The sequence below is a fragment of the Meriones unguiculatus genome, chromosome 8 (assembly GCF_030254825.1).
Source record: "Meriones unguiculatus strain TT.TT164.6M chromosome 8, Bangor_MerUng_6.1, whole genome shotgun sequence".
In the NCBI taxonomy this organism is placed as follows: domain Eukaryota; kingdom Metazoa; phylum Chordata; class Mammalia; order Rodentia; family Muridae; genus Meriones; species Meriones unguiculatus.
Window position 1 is genome coordinate 72,699,887 of NC_083356.1, and position 17,737 is coordinate 72,717,623.

Genomic DNA, 17,737 nt, shown 5'->3' on the forward strand with positions numbered 1-17,737 from the left:
GTTCCCGCGGAACGTGCAGGCGCGTGGTCTTGCTTCCCACCGGAAGCTTTTGTCCAGCGCCCCGTGTCCCCGGAGGGAGGGGGCGGTGGCGGCAGCTGGGGCTGCAGAAGCAGCCCGGGGGTCCGGAAGTCAACATCATGTCGAGTCTGCACCAGAGCCGGTAAGGAGACTCGCGGGCAAGACTGCACCCAGCTACTCCTGCCGGGCAGCGCCTTCTCACCGACAGAGCTGCTTAGAGCCTGTGCGGCCAAGAATAGCACCTCCGTGCCCGGTGGTGGGCCCCCAGCGCCCACTTCACGATCTCATTGCCTGTGTGGCACAGGGAAGAAGCAGAGATGCTTCTCTTACCTTGGTGTCACCTTTCTCTCTCTCTTTCTCACTCTGGACCCCTTTCCCTGGTGTCTCCCTTTCCAGCCCTCAATTACCCTCCCCGCTTCCTGGCTCCAGGATCCTTCTTCAACAAACCCTCCCCCCCAAATGTTCCTGTCTCTGTGCTCCTTGCTCATGAGAAACATTAGAGAACCCGGATTCTCCAGTCTGGTCTTTGACCGTCCCCCACTCCTGCCCCAAACCAGGGTATATCTTGCAGCGTCGGCTAAATTTTGATCACTCCAGGACTGATTTTTGGTCTTTTGTCTTTGCTTGAGAGCAGGCCCGAGAAGTCTGCCGCCCTCCCCCTTTCTCAGCAAAGAACTGAGGGAGTAGTGGGGAGATTGTACAAGTCCGTTGTCTGTGGGTTTACCGCGAAGCTGGTTGTGTGAGTTCAGGTTAGCGGTGTGCTGTGGGCTGGGCTTGGCCGCAGCAAGTACCCAGGAAATGCCAGCGCACTGACAGTAGAAGGTGCTTAATGCTGAGTTCTCATTTCAAACCCTTTTGACTAGAACGCCTCGCATTGGTGTTCTAGTCAAATGCCACTTCCTTGGCATTTTAGATTTTAGAGGAAGAAACTTGCATTGCCCACTTCCCTAAGCTGGCTGTTGGAGACTGTTGGGGTAAGGGATCCGTGGGTGCAAGCCTTTCAACCTTGGGGTTTTCTTTTCTGCTCTTGAAGGATTGCAGATTTCCAGAATGTCCTGAAGGAGCCCTCTATTGTGTTGGAAAAACTTCGAGAACTCAGTTTTAGTGGTAAGACAAATTTTACTCAGGGTTTCCCTGGAAACCTGACTGATTGCATAAAGCTGTCTATATGTCTTCGGAGTGGTTACTGCCCTTTGGCCTTAGACAGGAGGCACATGCTTCCCCAAATTCCCTGACGTGGCCTGAAGGTTGAAATGGTGGTAATCTTTTGAGTGTAAGTGAGGCCTTCTGTCATTTCAGGTAGTTTCCTGAGTTAGGAAGTTGCAGGGTGGTTTCCAGTTTCTCTGCCTGGCTTTGGATCAGAGCTGAGAGTGTGACCTTTGGTTAATGCTAAAACTCAAGCCTTAGAACACCAACTTAGGGAGCTGAACATCGGCCATCTTTGACTTTGCCCTTCCTCATAGTTAATGTTCCAGTGCAGAGATAGCTGGATTTTTAACCTGTCTGTGAAAACATCACAGCGTGTTTGTGTAACTCCTCGGTGTAGTGCTCCACCTGGTAACTTTACAAGGAAGGAGTTTAAGTTGCCAGGGTCACGCAGATTCTGAGGCGGGGGGGGGGGGGGGGGGGGTCATGGCTCATGGTCACGCCTTCCTCGGAGCTGTTTTGTGAACTCCTGACAACACGGCAGAAGTTGGCCTTCTCGCTCTGGGGTGGTGTAGAAGTCCCAGAGGGGAGGCTGTATGTGGTGGTGCAGAGCCTGGGCTGCACACTACACCTGTGTCTTAACCCTTGCCTGCTCTGTCTACAGATACCTTTTTTTGTTTTTTTTTTTTGTTTTTTTTTTGTTTTTTTTATCTAGAAGTTGTCTGGCACAGAGCTCTTAACCTGACAGTTTGGTTTGAATTTCGCAAACGTGGAATGCCATTTGTATTCTGTATCCTGTGCCAGACCTAGGGGCATCAGCAGACAAACATGCTCTTATCTGTCTGAGGCCTGTCCATTTGTAGGAGTTACACATTAAGTTCACTTAATGTGTAACTCCTACAAATTTTTATATGATCCCAGTTTGATGGGTTTTAGAGAAGCTTCAGCTTTATTGTGAGACCCTGATTCCAAATAAAGTAAAATAAGAAATAGAAGCCGGGTGTGGTGGTGCATGACTATGATCCTAGGACTTGGGAAGGCACAGGCAGGTGGATCTCCGTGAGTTTGAGGCCAGCCTGATCTACAAAGAGAGTTCAGGGTTGTCAACCCTGTCTTGAGGAAAAAAAGGAAAAAGAAAAATTAGAGAGCCCTCGGCTGGGCATATAGTTCAGTTTTTAGAGTGCTTGGCCAGCGTGAACAGTGCCCCACTTTTGATGTTCAGCACCTCACAAACTAGACATGGTGGCCAAACACACCTATAATCCTGCCACTCAGGAGGTTGAAGCAGGAGTTTCTCCCTATTTCCATAGTAAATTTGAGGCCAGCCCGGGCTGTATGAGACTCTTTTCCCTCCCCTGAAAGAAGGGCCTGACTTTGAATAGAGTTGGGAGTTGACAGTGGCTCCTTTGAAGAAGAATTATCAAAGATGAGAAGGTTCAAAGTATATAGCAGACATATGAGGTTCTGGGCTGGGGGACAGGGCTGTAGACAGAAATTAGAGTTAGCATCCAGCTTAGCCATTCCTTTGGTGGAGGATGGTTCCTGAAGTGCTTCCTGCCTACTCCACTCCCTGCCAACTGGCTCCAGGGTCTAGGGTTGGGGGATTGTGAAGCTCTGGCTTGGTGTGACCTTTGCCTGCTGTGTCCACAGGCATCCCCTGTGAGGGCGGACTGCGGTGCCTCTGCTGGAAGGTGGGTGTGCCTGGGGTGGCGCTTCCTGCTTCTGAGTACTTGTGGGTCTTGCATGGACCTGCTTCTGGCCCCTCTACTCTGCTCCTTTCCTGGCTTGTCTAAAGAAGTCTTTCTGGAAGTTGTGGGGTTTTATGTTGTCTTGACTTCCCCTCCAGAATTCGTTTGGGGAATGCCAGCAAAGATTTCCACTTCCTGGTGCATGTTCGGAGTGGAAGTGATGCTGACTGGGACAGAGCAGAGGCTAAGTCCTCCTGAAGCCACTGGCTGAGGTGGTGGCCGCCTTTGTTCCTGTTTACCAGCCCTTCAATGCCAAGTTCTTGCCATATGTAGAACAGCATGGGGAAAGCAGAGGAAGGGGCTGAGCTGGGCTAGGAGGAGGGAGACCACTATCCAGGATGGGGATGTTGCCAGAGCTGTGCTCTCCTCTGTGTAGATCCTCCTGAACTACCTCCCTTTGGAGAGAGCCTCATGGACTTCCATCCTGGCCAAGCAGAGGTGAGACCTGTGAACAATGGACGACCAGAGGGCTTTCACCTCCCAGGGAGCCTGTCTTGCCTTCTGTGGGTGCACCTCTGGGTGGGATCTCTGGAATCATCCTTCTCTTTTCTGCTCTTCTCTCCTGCAGGGGCCTCTATTCTCAGTTCCTGAGAGAGATGATTATCCAGCCTGGCATTGCCAAGGCCAACATGGGTGTATCCAGGGAGGATGTGACCTTCGAGGACCATGTAAGTAGGGTTGGCATCATGGGCTGAGAGCACACATGGGAAGTGGCGAGGCTTGATCCAGCAAAGCGCCTGGCTAGAGGACGCGTGTGGCCTCTTAAGTCCTCCCCTCTGCGTCAGGCTGCCCGCCCCTTGGAAACAATGATGTCTCCCTGCCCTGCTCATTCTAGGCACACAGTAAGCTCAGGAGCCCTAGGCCTAGTTAGCAACCTAAGCAATAACCATCGTCCTGAGGGTGCTGAGGGAGTCACCCTGCATTCGGAACTTCTAGGGCACAGTCTCTGGAACCCTCACCAGTTCATTTATTAGCTTATATACTTATTGGCTGTTTGGTTTTTCTGTGTATGTAGCTTTGGCTATCCTGAAACTTGTTCTGTAGACTAGGTCGACTTCAAAACTCAGATATCCACTTGTCTCTGCCTCCCAAGTGCTAGGATTAAAGGCATGTGTCACAGCCCAGCTCATTTAGTCAAGGGGAAATCCTGGACCTTTGTTTTGTTTTTAATTTATTTATTTATTTATTTATTTATTTATTTATTATGTACATTGATGTTTCGCCTGCATGTATATCTGTGTGAGGGTGTCAGATCCCTTGAGCTACCATGTGGGTGCTGGGAATTGAACCTGGGTCTTCTAGAAGATCAGTCAATGCTCTTAACTGCTGAGCTACTTCTCCAGCCCCCTACCATTTTAAAATAAAATAAATAAAACATTATTTTAAAAACTTTTAGCTTCATTTGTTTTATGTGTGTATATGCACCATGTGTGCGCTTGGTCAGAAGAAGGTGTCGGATCCCCGGAACTGGAGTTACCGATGGTTATGAGCTGCCTTGTAATGCTGGGAACTGAGGTCCTTTGTTAAGAGTAGTACATGTTCCATGCTGGAACTCATTTTGGCTCTGGAACTCAATTTATATCCAAGAGTGAGCCTGAACTTAAAATTAAAAATTCACTGTTAGTATATGCATGGGTGCCAGTGAGCATATCTGTTATGGTACATACATGGATGTGAGTGGACAACTTGGAGTCAGTTTCTGCCTTCCCCCGTGGGTCTTGGGGACTAAACTGGTCTTTATGCTTGTGCAGCGAGCACTGTTAGCCACTGAGCCATCTTTCAGGCCCCACATGGAATTTTTTGTTTGTTTGTTTGTTTGTTTGAGGCCGGATCTTGCCATGTAGACCTGGCTTCTTTCAGGCTTCAGTTTTCCTGCTTCAGCCTCCAAAGGTGCAGCATTTCCCCTGGCTAAATGTTCATTTGTTTGCCTTTTTATGACCTTGGAGAATGAGCTAGGGATCTCAGGCGTGGCAGGCAATCATTCTGCCACTAAACGCCGCAGCACTTCTCATCCTGCTCCATGAGGAAGGGTGTACAGGCGAAGGAAAAGCTGGCGGATGAAGTGCCTGACTGAGGCCTGCAGAAAGTCCTGTATACTTGTCCTATACCGAACTGCTTCATGTATACCTCACAGGGCAGGGAGCAGAGCTGGGCTGGTCTCAGACCCACCCCCAAGTTTGCATTGACCACCCAAAGCACTGGTAGATAATGAGGTGTGTTCATCTGCTCATCACTCTCTCAGTGCGCTCAGTGAGTGCTGCGTGCACACTTGCAGCTGGGGCCCTGCCAAGAACACTGCCTGCCATACAGCACGCGCTGCAGGGCTCACGGCTGGCTGTGTGGTGTGGGAGTGTCTCTACAGTACCTGGGAAACGTTGGAAAGCCTGTGCTTGCTACGCCCTCTGGGTGGACTGAACCTGTCTGTTGGCCAGAGCCAGGTCTGTGGGCATTTGGTGTGAGGCCACAGAGCTGCAGCCCTGGCTGGTTCTTGGACACAGCATCTACTTCTCTCTTCACAGCCCCTCAACCCAAACCCTGACAGCAGGTGGAACACGTATTTTAAGGACAACGAGGTGCTGCTGCAGATTGACAAAGATGTCCGGTAAGAGGCTGCTGCCCTCTGTGGGGTTTGTACTGCAGTGGAGTGCCAAAGAGCACAGGAGCCTATTTGAATGGTTTTCAGGTACAGCTTCACCAGTTGACTATCTGATGTTGTGCAGGTGACTGAGGCCCTCTGACCATGACTTATCTGGGAGTAGAAGTAAGATGGCTCAGGTTAAGGGCATGTGCAGTATGGGTGTTCACAGGTAACTGGGAATATTGTGCTGGCTTTCGCATACTACAAAGGCCTTTGAGATAACAAGTTGCCTTTGAAGAAGGGCCCTGGGAGCTGATCTCCCTCCACTTGGAGCAGTATGCCTGAGTCTTCTCTGGTACCCACTCCTTGTTTGGACAGAAAAATCATGCAGAGCGACTCAGTGGCATCCCCAAGGAATTGCTCTGGGCCCCAACTCTGCCTGCAGTAGCACAAGCCAGCTGCATCCATGTGAGGAAGACTGGACAGGAGTAGGAGACTCAACCTGGCAAAACGTAAAAGGTTGCAAAGGTTGCCAGTGCTGTGAGGGAAGAAAAGCTGGTGTTCTGAGAGCGGGGCCCTCATTTTAGAGGGGTGACTCAGCATGAGACGCCAAGTAAGAGGAAGATGGGAGGCCCTGGGCTCTGTGGAAGAGCTTTCTACCCTAAGGAACTGGTACAGGAGTGCCCTGAGGCTCGGGATAAAGTCTGCAGGAAGATCCTTCCCCAGAGTGCTGCTCCTCTGCCCAGATCCCTTCCCAGATAGCCTCTGGATGCCTGAAGGCTCTTGCCGCCTATCTTCTAAGATCGGCATTGGAGTAGCCCTACCCGTGAGGTGCTGTAGTGGCCAGGTTTAGGTCAAGAGCCTCATCTTGTAGTAGTTTTGAGGAGGGACTAAGGACCCAGGTCTGTCTCTTGTTGGTGATGGCACTGGCTTCTCAGTGTTTGCAGAGGGCCAGTGTGCAGTGTGCTGTGCCTAGGAGATCTGAGAAGTATGCATGAGTGCCATGCCCTGTCATGTTCCAGATGAGCACCCCCCTCTGCTGTTCTTGCACATCTTGCCAAACCAAAGTTTTCCTGTGGCAAATGACCATGGTTAATCCTTGTCCATATACATGCACCTACAGACAGATGCATATAAATAGATACAATGTTTTTGCTGGGGATAGAACTCAGGGCTTAAATCCGTATAAATATGAGGCATACTTGTATACAGTGCGTGCTAGGCAAATGTTCTGTCACCACGCTTATTCTTAGCTCCTGGACAGATGTTTCTGTCATGGAAAGCTGTTTGTGGTTTATGAGAATTAGGCTGTATGACCACAAAAACACTTAAAATATTTACACATGTTCCTCTTCACAGACACATATGAAATGAGCATGTATATGTAATTCCTACTGACTTTTTAAAAACTGTCTTTTGAGATAAAATATTATTTTAGTTTTTTTCTAAAAGATTTAAATTCATTTTTTGTATATGAGTGCTCTATCTTCATGCACACTAGAAGAGAAAACCGGATTCTCTTACAGACGGTTATAAGCCACCATGTGGTTGCTCAGGACCTCTAGAAGAACAGTCAGTGCTCTTAACTGCTGAGCTCTCTCTCTAGCCTTATTTTAGTTTTGACTCAAAATCTCATGCTAGTTTAAGGATGGTCTGGAGCTTACTTTGTAGCTGAAACTGTCCTTGAACTTAGGGCAGTCCTTCTGCCTTAGGCCTCCCAAGGACTTGATTACAGGGGTGAGCCACCATACCCAGCTGAGTGTTATAGTTACAGGCAGGCAGGCAGGCTCAGGGGTTGCTCAGTGATAGAGCACTTGTCTAGCGTGGACCTCAGGTAGTCCCTAGCACTGTAAAAGAAAATAAACCAAGCACTTAGGATGCTGGGGCTGCCCAGCTGGACCCTGCACCTGAACGATAACATTCTTTCCATTCCAATAGGAGGCTGTGCCCAGATATATCCTTCTTCCAAAGAGCCACTGAGTACCCCTGCCTTCTCATCCTGGACCCGCAGAATGAGTTTGAGACCCTTCGGAAGCGGGTGGAGCAGACCACACTGAAATCTCAGACAGTGGCCCGCAACCGGAGTGGAGTCACAAACGTAAGAGCCAGTTGGGGACCTGGGATTTTCTTCCTTTTAAGATTTATTCATTTTATTTGAGTGTTCGCCTTCGTATGTGTGTGTGTGTGTGTTTGTGTGTGTATGTGCGTGCACGCTCACGTGTTCCATTGAAGTATCTGGTGCCTATGGAGGTCAAAAAAAGACATTGGATCCTCTGGAACTGGAGTCATGAATGGTTGTGAGTGCTGGGAATCGAATTCTGGTCCTTTACAAGAACAAGTACTCTGAAGTGCTGAGCCATCTCTCCAGCCCCCTAGGGTCTTTTCTTTCTTTCCTTTATTTATTTATTTAAGTTTTTTTTGAGACAGGGTTTCTCTGTTTAGCCTTGTCTGTTCTGGAACTCACTCTGTAGACCAGGCTGGTCTCAAACTCACAAAGATCACCTGCCTCTGCCTCTCGAGTGTTGGGATTAAAGTTGTGTGCCACCACTGCCTGGCCTGCCTCTCTCTCTGTCTCTCTTTTTCTTTAAGATTTATTTACTTATGCATATAAGTGCTCTATCTGCGTGTATGCCTACATAACAGATGAGAGCATCAGATCATATTATATGTGGTTGTGAGCCACCATGTGGTTTCTGGGAATTGAACTCAGGACCTCTGAAGAGTAGACAGTGCTCTTAACATCTGAACCATCTCTCCAGCCCATGGGGCTTTTCTCAACAGCCTGTCCCCCGTGTCTCTTCTGGCCCACTGGCCATAGGGCTGTAGGTACTTTCTGAAGGTTGCTGGCAGAGGCCTTTTTGCTGTTGCTCTAGCAGGGCATAGCAGCTGCAGGGTGAGGCACTGTCCTCATGTTCAGGCTCTACTGCTAGAGGAGAAATGGAGATGGTTCTGGGAAGTCTCAGTGTGCTGAGAGCAGCAGTGCAGTCTCTAGCCGCCTGGGTGTCGGAGGTGTCAGCTGACCCATGCAGCAGGGTGGGAAGACAGGAGAAATACTGTTCCAAGCTTTGTGCCAAAGTCCTCAGATAGAGAGTGCCAAGTAGTGGGGTGCGGCCAGTGACTCTGCTGCAGAAGACAAGAACCCTTCTGACTCCCCCAGTAACTGCTGGGCCTCCTCCTTCCACAGGCCATGCAGTGTATGTCCCTGTAACCCGCTGTACAGCTCATGAAGCCACTGGCTACTGCCATGTGTGTTGTACATGTGCAACCATGTCCTTCCTGAGCACCCCGCAGGAAGTCACCAGCTGTTTCTGAGCCCTAGGGCTGGTGGCTGGTCTTGGATTTGTGTTGACTGTTGATACTTATTTACTATAGAAATATAATTTTTTTAAAGAAGAAAAAAAACTTTAAAAATAAATAAATAAAATGATTGGCTGTTGCAGCACACACCTTTAGTTCCAGCATTGAGGAGGCAGAGGCAGACAGATTTCTGAGTTCAAGGCCAGCCCGGTCTATATAGAGAGATTTCCAGGATAGCCTGGACTACATAGAAAAACCCTGTCTTGAAAAACAAACAAACAAAAATTATTAGTGTAAAAGGGTTGAAATGGATGGGAAAGTATAGATGTAGTAGGCAATCACTGCCTGATTAGCATCCTGTACTCATTCTCATGGCCATGAACGTGCCAAAGGTGCCACCACTCTGCTTCATGGGTTTCCTAATGGCACTTGTCAGCTCCCAGCCCTGCATTCCAATCCTGAGGCTGGAGAAGGTTAAGAGCAGCGCCCTGGCCACCATGCCCACAGCACAACTATGACAAAGCCTGTCTTACATGGTCAAAGCAGCTGGGCTGGGACTGCCTGTGGGGACCTGTAGCCACTTGCATCTCCTTCGCTGCTTGACTGCTCGGCTCTCTATCTCACACCAAAAGCTTAATTTATCATTTGTGTCAGGGGAAAAAATGAGGGCCTCTGTCTAAAGCAGTGAGACGGCAGAGGGGAGGTGCTGGAGGATACCAAAGAGTCAGACAGGGCCTTTGTTCAGAGGGTTGGTAGGCACTTGGGGTATTGTGATCAGCGCAGCAGCTTTTGGTTCAGGCGACCTCATGCATGAAAAGGATATCAAACAGATGACTGCATTTGTCTAGGCCAGAGGTCAGTGTTGGGTTAGAGCAGGCGCAGATCTGGGACACACAGAAGTGGGGCTGTGCTGGGTAAGCACCAAGGGTTGTTGAGCTCCAGGCTCTAGCAGACCCTGCCACTTGTGAAAGCTGCTACGGCCAAAAAGGTGTATGACCTTGTCCCTCCATGTAGACCCACTGCTTTGGGACTTGTGGTGTGGCGACTTGTTCCCACATGTCACTGGCTTTCTTCAGCATGAAGGGCCTGCTCTGAAGCCTCCCCGGCAGGGAATGGAGGACTGCACAGATTTCTTTTTTTTTTTTCCTGAGTTGCTGATTAGATGCTGATGGGACAGTCACTTCTGGTCCGATGTATCTGCCACAGGGTGAGGGTCCTGTGCAGAGCACAGGCTTGGAGAAGGAGCCGTGGCTCAATTTGTGTGCATCCCTCTTGCGTGGATGCTGATTATCTGGATGAAGGCCCAGCCTTACTGAACCTTTCACTGTAGTATTGTATATGAGAGCCAAGCTGTACCCATTTTATCTTTGGATCTGGTCCTGGCAGTCCAGCCTCCATCCAAAGCTTCATTCCTAGGACTCCAGACCTGTGTCAGGTGCCTTAAATTAAGTCAGTCTTCTGTGTGACTCAGGGATATGAGCTCATCTCTTTGGGCTTTTTCCTCCTCCATAATCTGGGCATGGTTGCTTCTTTGGAACTACAGGAGGAAATGAAGTCATGGAAAGCAGGTTCTTGGAAAGCTGGGCGCACAGGGCCTTCCTGGGAGACAGCCTACTCCAGTGGCTTGGCCCACAGGTTCGAGCTAGCCAGAGCCAGGTTCAAGTCTATGTGAGCCTCAGTTTCCAAACTGGGTATGTTCAAAGGTGATGTCATGGCTCAAAGCCTATAATCACCTCAGGGCCATCCTCAGCTATATGATCAGTTTGAGGGCCAGCCTGGGCTGTGTGAGACTCTGTTGAAAAAAGAAAATGGCTTTGAAGAAGAGTGTAGGATTAGTTGAGAGTATGGTTTGCTCCTGACATGCATGTGTTTTTTATCATATACATGTATGACAGGTATGTGGAGATAGCCCAGACTCCCTGTACTCCAAGACAGCCTCTTACAGTCTCTGCCAGGGTCTCACCTGCAAACTCCCCAGCTCTGCAGTCACTGCTGGAGCAGGCCAAGGGTAGAGCCAAGGCACCAAATGCCCCTGAATTTCCTGAGGGTCTGCAGAGAAGCTCATGTTGTGCATTCCTTTTCTCGTTTTGAGCTGGTTTTATATAGTCCAGATTGGTCTAGAACTCTATATAGCTGAGGCTGGCCTTGAACTCCTGATACTCCTGCTTCTACCTCCAAGTGTTAAGATTTATAGGTCTACACCACCACATGCAGTCAAGTCTTTATTTTCAATTGAAGTAAAAAAAACAAAACAAAACAAAGCCATTTTATGTGTATAGGTAGCTTTGTTTTCTTATGGGTACACCAGACAAGATTAAGATTTCTCGCTATCCAGGAAGTTCCTTCTTTCCCTTTTCCCACCATTTCCTTATCTCAGAAGTAAAATCTGTTCCATCCCCACCCTGCCTCCAGACAGGGTTTCTCTGTATAGCTCTGGCTGTCACTGAACTCACTTTGTAGACCATGTTGGCCTCAAACTCGGGGAACTGCCTGCCTCCTCAGTGCTGAGATTAAAGGTGTGTGCCACCACACCTGGTGTAACCTCTGTTTGGTTGGGTTGGTTTGGTGTTTTTTTACTATTTATACAACATTCTGCCTGCACACCAGATCTTATTGTAGATGGCTATGATCCAACATGTGGTTGCTGGGAATTGAACTCAGGAAGAACAGGGTCTCACCATGTAGCTTTGGCTGGCTGCAAACTCACTGAGGTCTTCCTACCTCTACCTCTCAAGTACTGGGATAAAAGGAGTTGTATGCCATCATGCCTGTTTTGAGACTTTTTTTTTTTTTTAGCATAGTTGGCACTTGAAATGTCTTCCTACTCCATCAGCCTGCCTCTTCCTTGAGCCTGACTTGTTCTTCCTGCACTGTTTTTGCCCATAAGCTGAGTTGTTAAGTCAAGCTGGGCTTCATAGGAACATTTGTCCTGCTAACAGCCTCTCCTCTTTTCCCCAGATGAGCTCCCCGCACAGGAACAGCACACCGCCAGCCCTGAACGAGTATGAGGTTCTGCCCAATGGCTGTGAAGCCCACTGGGAGGTGGTGGAGCGGATCCTGTTCATCTATGCCAAGCTCAACCCTGGCATCGCTTATGTGCAGGGCATGAATGAGATCGTGGGCCCTCTCTACTACACCTTTGCCACTGACCCCAACAGCGAGTGGAAAGGTAGATAAGGCTCTTAGCTTTTTTCCCATTGCTGGCTCCCTGGGGCTGGCCAGACTGATGGGCCACATGGGGCTCCAAAGCCTCTTCCACTTTTAGACATCTACACCCATGTCAGGGCAGGTGCCGGCTGGACTCTGTTTAAGACCCTTTCCATTCCAGCTCTGCCTTCTAGAGTGGTGCTCTTCACTGATCTGTTGATGCCTGTAACTTCTGGTAGAATAGTTGTCACAAGAAGCTGAAAGATATGGTCCATTAGCACAGTGCTAGACAGATGGCTGAGTGCCCCGTGTGCTTAGGTGAGGTAGATGTGCTGATGCCATTAGGGGTGGACACTGGCCATGGCGAAGGACCCATTCCAGCCTCCAGGGCAGTTTGGTGACACTCAGAAGTGGGTCACATGTTCTGGGTGAGAGGTAAGGCAGGACTCAAGAACACTTCCTTGTGTCTGCCCACCCCACCCCACACCACCCCCCCGTCTGTCCCAGAGCACGCTGAAGCAGATACCTTTTTTTGCTTCACCAACCTCATGGCCGAGATCCGGGACAACTTCATCAAGAGCCTGGATGACTCCCAGTGCGGCATCACCTACAAGATGGAAAAGGTGTACTCCACCTTGAAGGATAAGGATGTAGAACTCTACCTGAAACTGGTGAGGATCTAACATGCAGGCAGAATGCACTGACAGAACACACAGGCAGGATTCACGGGGACAGAGCCACTTCTGCCTTCACGGTGGGGCTGGAAGTGGCTGCAGTTAAGCAATGTTGGATGGGCTGAACATGTGGGTGCATGCTTGAATCCTAGCCAGCCAGGTGTACCCAGAGAGGCCTTGTCTCAAAACAAACAAACAAAGCCGGCCCATGGGAGCACACACGTTTACTCCCAGCACTCAGGAGGCAGAGGCAGGCCGATCTCTGGGTTCGGAGGCCAGCCTGCTCTACAGAGCAAGTTCCATGACAGCCAAGGCTATACAGAGAAACCCTGTCTTGAAAAAAAAAGAAAAAAAAAAAGAATGGTGGCAGTAAGGTAGCCAAGCAGGTAAAGATGCCTTTTAATACCTTCTGTGACTCACCAAAGTGTTCCTCTCCTGGGGGTTTGTTGGGGTTTTTTGTTTGTTTGTTTGTTTTTGAATACATACATGAGTGCTCTATCTGCACATCTGCTTGCTGGAAGAAGGCGTCAGGTCCTAGTATAAGTGGTTGGGAGCCACCATGTGGTTGCTGGGAAACAAACGCAGAACGTGTGGAAGAGCAGACAGTGCTAACTGCTGGGCCGTCTCCCCAGCCCCTGTTGGCGTACTTTTCAAAATCTAATTTATTGTGGTTTCTTATATTTCTTCTTGCCTAACGTACCCCAATCCCCTTCAACACCCCAACACCAGGTAGGAGAATAAAGTTTGTGGGGAGAGAGGGCATAGTTCTTTTTAGACTACTTCCTGCTGGTTAGGGTCTTTGGGTTCCTTGGGGCAAATCCAGTCTTCGTTTCAGAATATCTCCAACTTCTCGTCAGACTGCATCAACAGCAACCAGGAGCTGCAGGGGGAAGCACCAGCAGCTGCCTTCTTTCTACAACCCCTCCCCCATGCTCTTTGGGCTCTGGCATTTATTCCTTGTCTGTAGCTGGCAAAAAGCGCCTCTCAGAGCCCACCCAAAGCAAATAGTTTGCTGTTGTGGAACATCTGAATCAGTCCCATATCCCATACCTGGGTCTAAAACAAAAACATGTTTAAATAGCACAACTGAGTTTAAAAGACACTTCCACTCCAGGGACCCGTGCTCTGTGGGGCTATCTCATGGGGGATGTAGCTGAGCACAGGGGCAGTACCTGGTGCTGGTCCACAAATCCAAGAGGAGGATGTGGGTGGGCTGAGCCATTTCCAAATCTAAAGGGCTAATGCAAAATTCAGGGTTTCTAGCGTGTCTTGAAGAAATCATAAGGTATGGCCACATTGGCTGGAGCTGGTAGCCGCTGCCCCCTTAGTGGACGCTGGCTCTGTACGGCCTTTGAGGGCCCTGAACAGGGCTTGCTCTTAGGCCACACTTTGTTTCTGCAACTGACACCTGCTCCCTGCGGTCTCCCCAGCAAGAGCAGAATATCAAGCCCCAGTTCTTCGCCTTCCGATGGCTGACGCTGCTGCTGTCGCAGGAGTTCTTGCTGCCCGATGTCATCCGGATCTGGGACTCCCTCTTTGCGGATGACAACCGCTTTGACTTCCTCCTCCTGGTCTGCTGTGCCATGCTTATGTGAGTAGAGCCATGATCTGTCCTGTCCTTACGGGAAGCTGGGGGAAGGGGTACCCAGTCCTGAAAGGTGAGCAGGGCCTGGCCTCTCATGGCTAGAGTGAGCCTCTGAAACTTTGACCTCCAAGTGGGACTTGCTGAGGGAGAAGGAATAAGCCCCGGGCTGTGGCCTGCTGGGGCATCCAGGGCCCAGCGCTATGGCTCTGTTTCCCTGCAGACTGATCCGGGAGCAGCTGCTGCAGGGGGATTTCACCGTCAACATGAGGCTTCTGCAGGTAATGGTTGTTGGAAGGGAGGCAGTCTCAGCCACTGGGCAGCTACTTCCCACACCCACCCTGCACCAGACACAGCTGGGGTCAGAAACAGGAGCCCAGACCCCTGGAGCACATCTGGTTTGGATTTGAGTTGAATTCGGTCTTCATAGATCTCGAGTGGTGTGTGTTCTCAGGCCTCCAGATTCTGGTCCAAAAGGTCAAGGCAGTGGATGCTGCTGATTTTTCTCAGGCCAGGGAGATGTGTGTCAGGTGGGTCTGACAGCCAGCCTGAGGCTCATGTCTGTTCAGTTCTGTTTGTCACGTGACTCGAGCCGAGTGACATTGTCTCTAGGCCGCAGTGTCTTCACCAGCCCCTGGCATAGGGTTGATTTTCAGTAGCCTCACTAGCTAGGTCTGTAACATGCCTGTGTCACAGTACCCCTTCTTGGGGCTCCTGAGGGGACTGGAAGACTAAGGGCTACACTTCCTGAACTATCACTGTGCTCTTCATGGGTGTGGCTCCGATTCCCTGTCAGGAGATGGAAGGTCTGAAGCCTTTAGGTACCCTGGTTTTAATACAGGTTGTGAGACCCTTTGGACCTTGGGAGGTGTGACCTAAATGACATTCAGTATTTGGGGTGGGATCTCTGGTGTCAGGTACACCATGGTCCCTGTCCCTGGTGCCATGCCATGATGACAGGCCTCTGTGGAAAGGTAGTGGGTGTGGCTAGTGGAGCAAAATTGAAGCTGTTCCAGGAACATATTTGGTTTTCCTGGTGTCCAGGATTACCCCAGCACAGATGTCTGCCGAATCCTACAGAAAGCCAAGGAACTCCAAGACTCGAAGTAACCTGACAGCAAGAGGCCCAGGCTGGGAAGAGCGGCCATGTGTATTCTGCCCCTGGGCACAAAGGAGGCAGCGAGAGAGCCAGCCTGAGGGTGAGCTGCAGTCCTGGCCAGCTCCAGGGCTTCCCAGCCTGGTTCCCACAGTCCAGGCTGCTCCTCCTGGAGCACACTGTTGTGTGCTTCTCAGTGCTGCGCCCTGCCACTCCCCCTGCACTTCAGCCCTGGGACCCTCTACCCAGACTGCTATGTAGGGCTGGAGCTCCTGAAATGGTTTCCTGGGGCTGCAGCTATTTGGGGCATGGGAGGCTGGCAAGGGTCCTGCCATGCCTCTGCCCAATAGCTCCTCATCCTTTGTGCTTTCATCTTCCCCTGGGTCCTGGTCAGGGGAGGTAATTGGCTGATGGGCCAGAAACCATGTCTGAGTGTTGGTGCTCAAGCTACTTGAGGAAGTGACCCCAAGAGAGCTAAGTGACCGCCAGTTCTAGGTCCACCTTCTTTCTTGCCAGATGTGTTTGCTCATGTCTGGTAGGGGTGTCTCCCAGGTGTCTCTGCTTGTGTTTGTATGTACATGTGTGTTCACACATGCCCTGGAAGTGGAGTAAGGGTATGTTGGAATCCCTCTAAGGCCCTGCTTCCCCTTCTCTGTGTCTCTACCTCTGCCTGTCTCTCTCTTCCTTCGCCAGAGGTGTGTGTGACTCCTGCTATTTCTTCTTCTCTCCAATTCTCTTTACCCTTCTCTTGGGTCACCTTACCCTGAACCTCTTCGTTCTTTCCTTCCCTCTGCTCCTTGAAGCCAGCAGTCAGAATGAGGAGTGTGGCTTAGTAAGACCCCTGGAGGCCAGCCTTGGCTTGGACATCCTTTGCCCATCCCCAGCCTGAGGCTTTCACGTCCGATAGTCAGAGAGGGAATCCCCAGTGCCTCGTCAGAGGGCCCTGACCCTGCTCTGGTCATGGAAACCAAGTGCTGCTGACAATGGTGGCCTGTGAAGCTTTGAGCCTCTTGCCCATTTTTTTGCCCAAGAATGGAGGAAGCGGGGAGGGGAGAGTCTTTTCAGAGGCTCTCTGAAGCCTCACTCATCTCAGAGATCAGGACAGCCTGGCTGTGATATGCCTGGGAGTTAGATTCCACACCTTTCAGTAGAGCGGTCATCCCCTTGGCTTCCATGTTCCCGCCTGGGGTATGCAAGTCTCGGCAAGGGACCAAAGGATGCCTCTCTGGGTCCAGGATTGGCTAAACTCGAAGGCTTGGAGCCTCCCAGTATCAGGAGGGCTACAGCTGTCCTCCACTCCCATGGGGATATGGAGGTGCTGGCCATGTGTCTGAGCTGGCTCCTGGCTCTGGAGCTGGGTGCCCTGAGCTGCGCCCTGTTCAGCAGGTAGACTTTTCTGACCCTACCCCTTTCCTCCTTTGATGAGGAGGTTAGGTAGTCCCAAAGGCAGGTTGACAGCAACGGTTCTCAACTCAACCTCTCAGACTGGCCAGCTGGAGCCGGGCCTCCAGCAGCTGCCACCTGAAGCCTTCCTGAGACCAGTGGGCGGGGCTTCCCGCCTCCCTATGCTGTTGCTTTAGCAAGTTTGGGTTGGGTGCTGCTGGGACTCTACTTTTTTTTTTTTTTTCTACATTTTCTCCCAACCCACATTTGGGAGATTTTTTACTATTTATTTAGAAATGGGCTAGCTATTTATTGCAGATTGGCAAGTGATGTGGGACTGTGGGTGGGTGGAAGTGGCTGGGATGATAGAGGAGTTGGAAGCTTGGGTTGTCCTATTTCCCAGGGTCAACCCTGGCATCCTCTCCCTTGTTCCTGGCCAGGAGGCTGCCAGCTCCACACGAGACTGAGTATAATGGAGGCCAGAGCTGGTGCCTTTGCCATACTCTTAAGACACAGGCCACATAACACTCCTACCATCCTGGTCGCCCCTTAACCTACGACTTGTTAGCTGGTAGTTCAGCCCCACCACTGACCCCTTCGTTGCCTGGGACCCAGCAGACACTGCCCAGGACACTGATGCATTCCCTCTTTCCTGTTCTCACTCCCCTCTTCCCTCCCTCCATCCCCCTCCCTTTTTATTACCCTCCTTCCCTCTCCTCTTCCCTCCCTCCCTCCCTTCCTGGGACCATGCTACTGGAATCACTGCATCTGATTTGTTTCTATGGGAGACCTGCATCCTGTGCCCACTACTTGGTCCTTGAGATGAAGGCCAAGGTCGCGGGGACTTTGTCTTGGGTAGGGTGGCTCCCCAGTTGGGTGCTGCCTGAGAGAAGGATCTGCTCTGGATGAGTCTTGAGGGGGAACCAGAGCCTGAGGTGCCTGCAGCTCACTTGGGAACAGCCCCCAGGAGCTCAGTAGGCCAGCATTGTTGACAAGCGTTGTTGACGAGTTGTCTTTAATAAACCGTGTGCTCTTTACCGTGTGGACTGGTGCTGTGGTGTGGACCTG

At 50.6% G+C, this 17,737-nt stretch overlaps 1 protein-coding gene across 2 annotated transcripts; it reads left to right on the plus strand.

Moving 5' to 3' along the window:
• The first annotated feature begins 3 nt into the window (after positions 1-3).
• Positions 4-17,706, plus strand: Tbc1d13 (TBC1 domain family member 13). Of its 2 annotated transcripts, none has more exons than XM_021647604.2 (12): positions 4-160; positions 1,052-1,125; positions 2,815-2,855; positions 3,289-3,350; positions 3,481-3,580; positions 5,432-5,514; positions 7,429-7,588; positions 11,746-11,956; positions 12,442-12,605; positions 14,039-14,199; positions 14,414-14,471; positions 15,235-17,706. In XM_021647604.2, the coding sequence occupies exons 1-12, from the start codon at positions 138-140 to the stop codon at positions 15,298-15,300; spliced, it is 1,203 nt and encodes a 400-aa protein (XP_021503279.1). In that variant the 5' UTR covers positions 4-137; the 3' UTR covers positions 15,301-17,706. The 2 variants fall into 2 exon arrangements, with proteins under 2 accessions (XP_021503279.1, XP_060245841.1); XM_060389858.1 differs by lacking the exon at positions 4-160 and adding an exon at positions 3,011-3,124.
• The last annotated feature ends 31 nt before the right edge of the window (positions 17,707-17,737 follow it).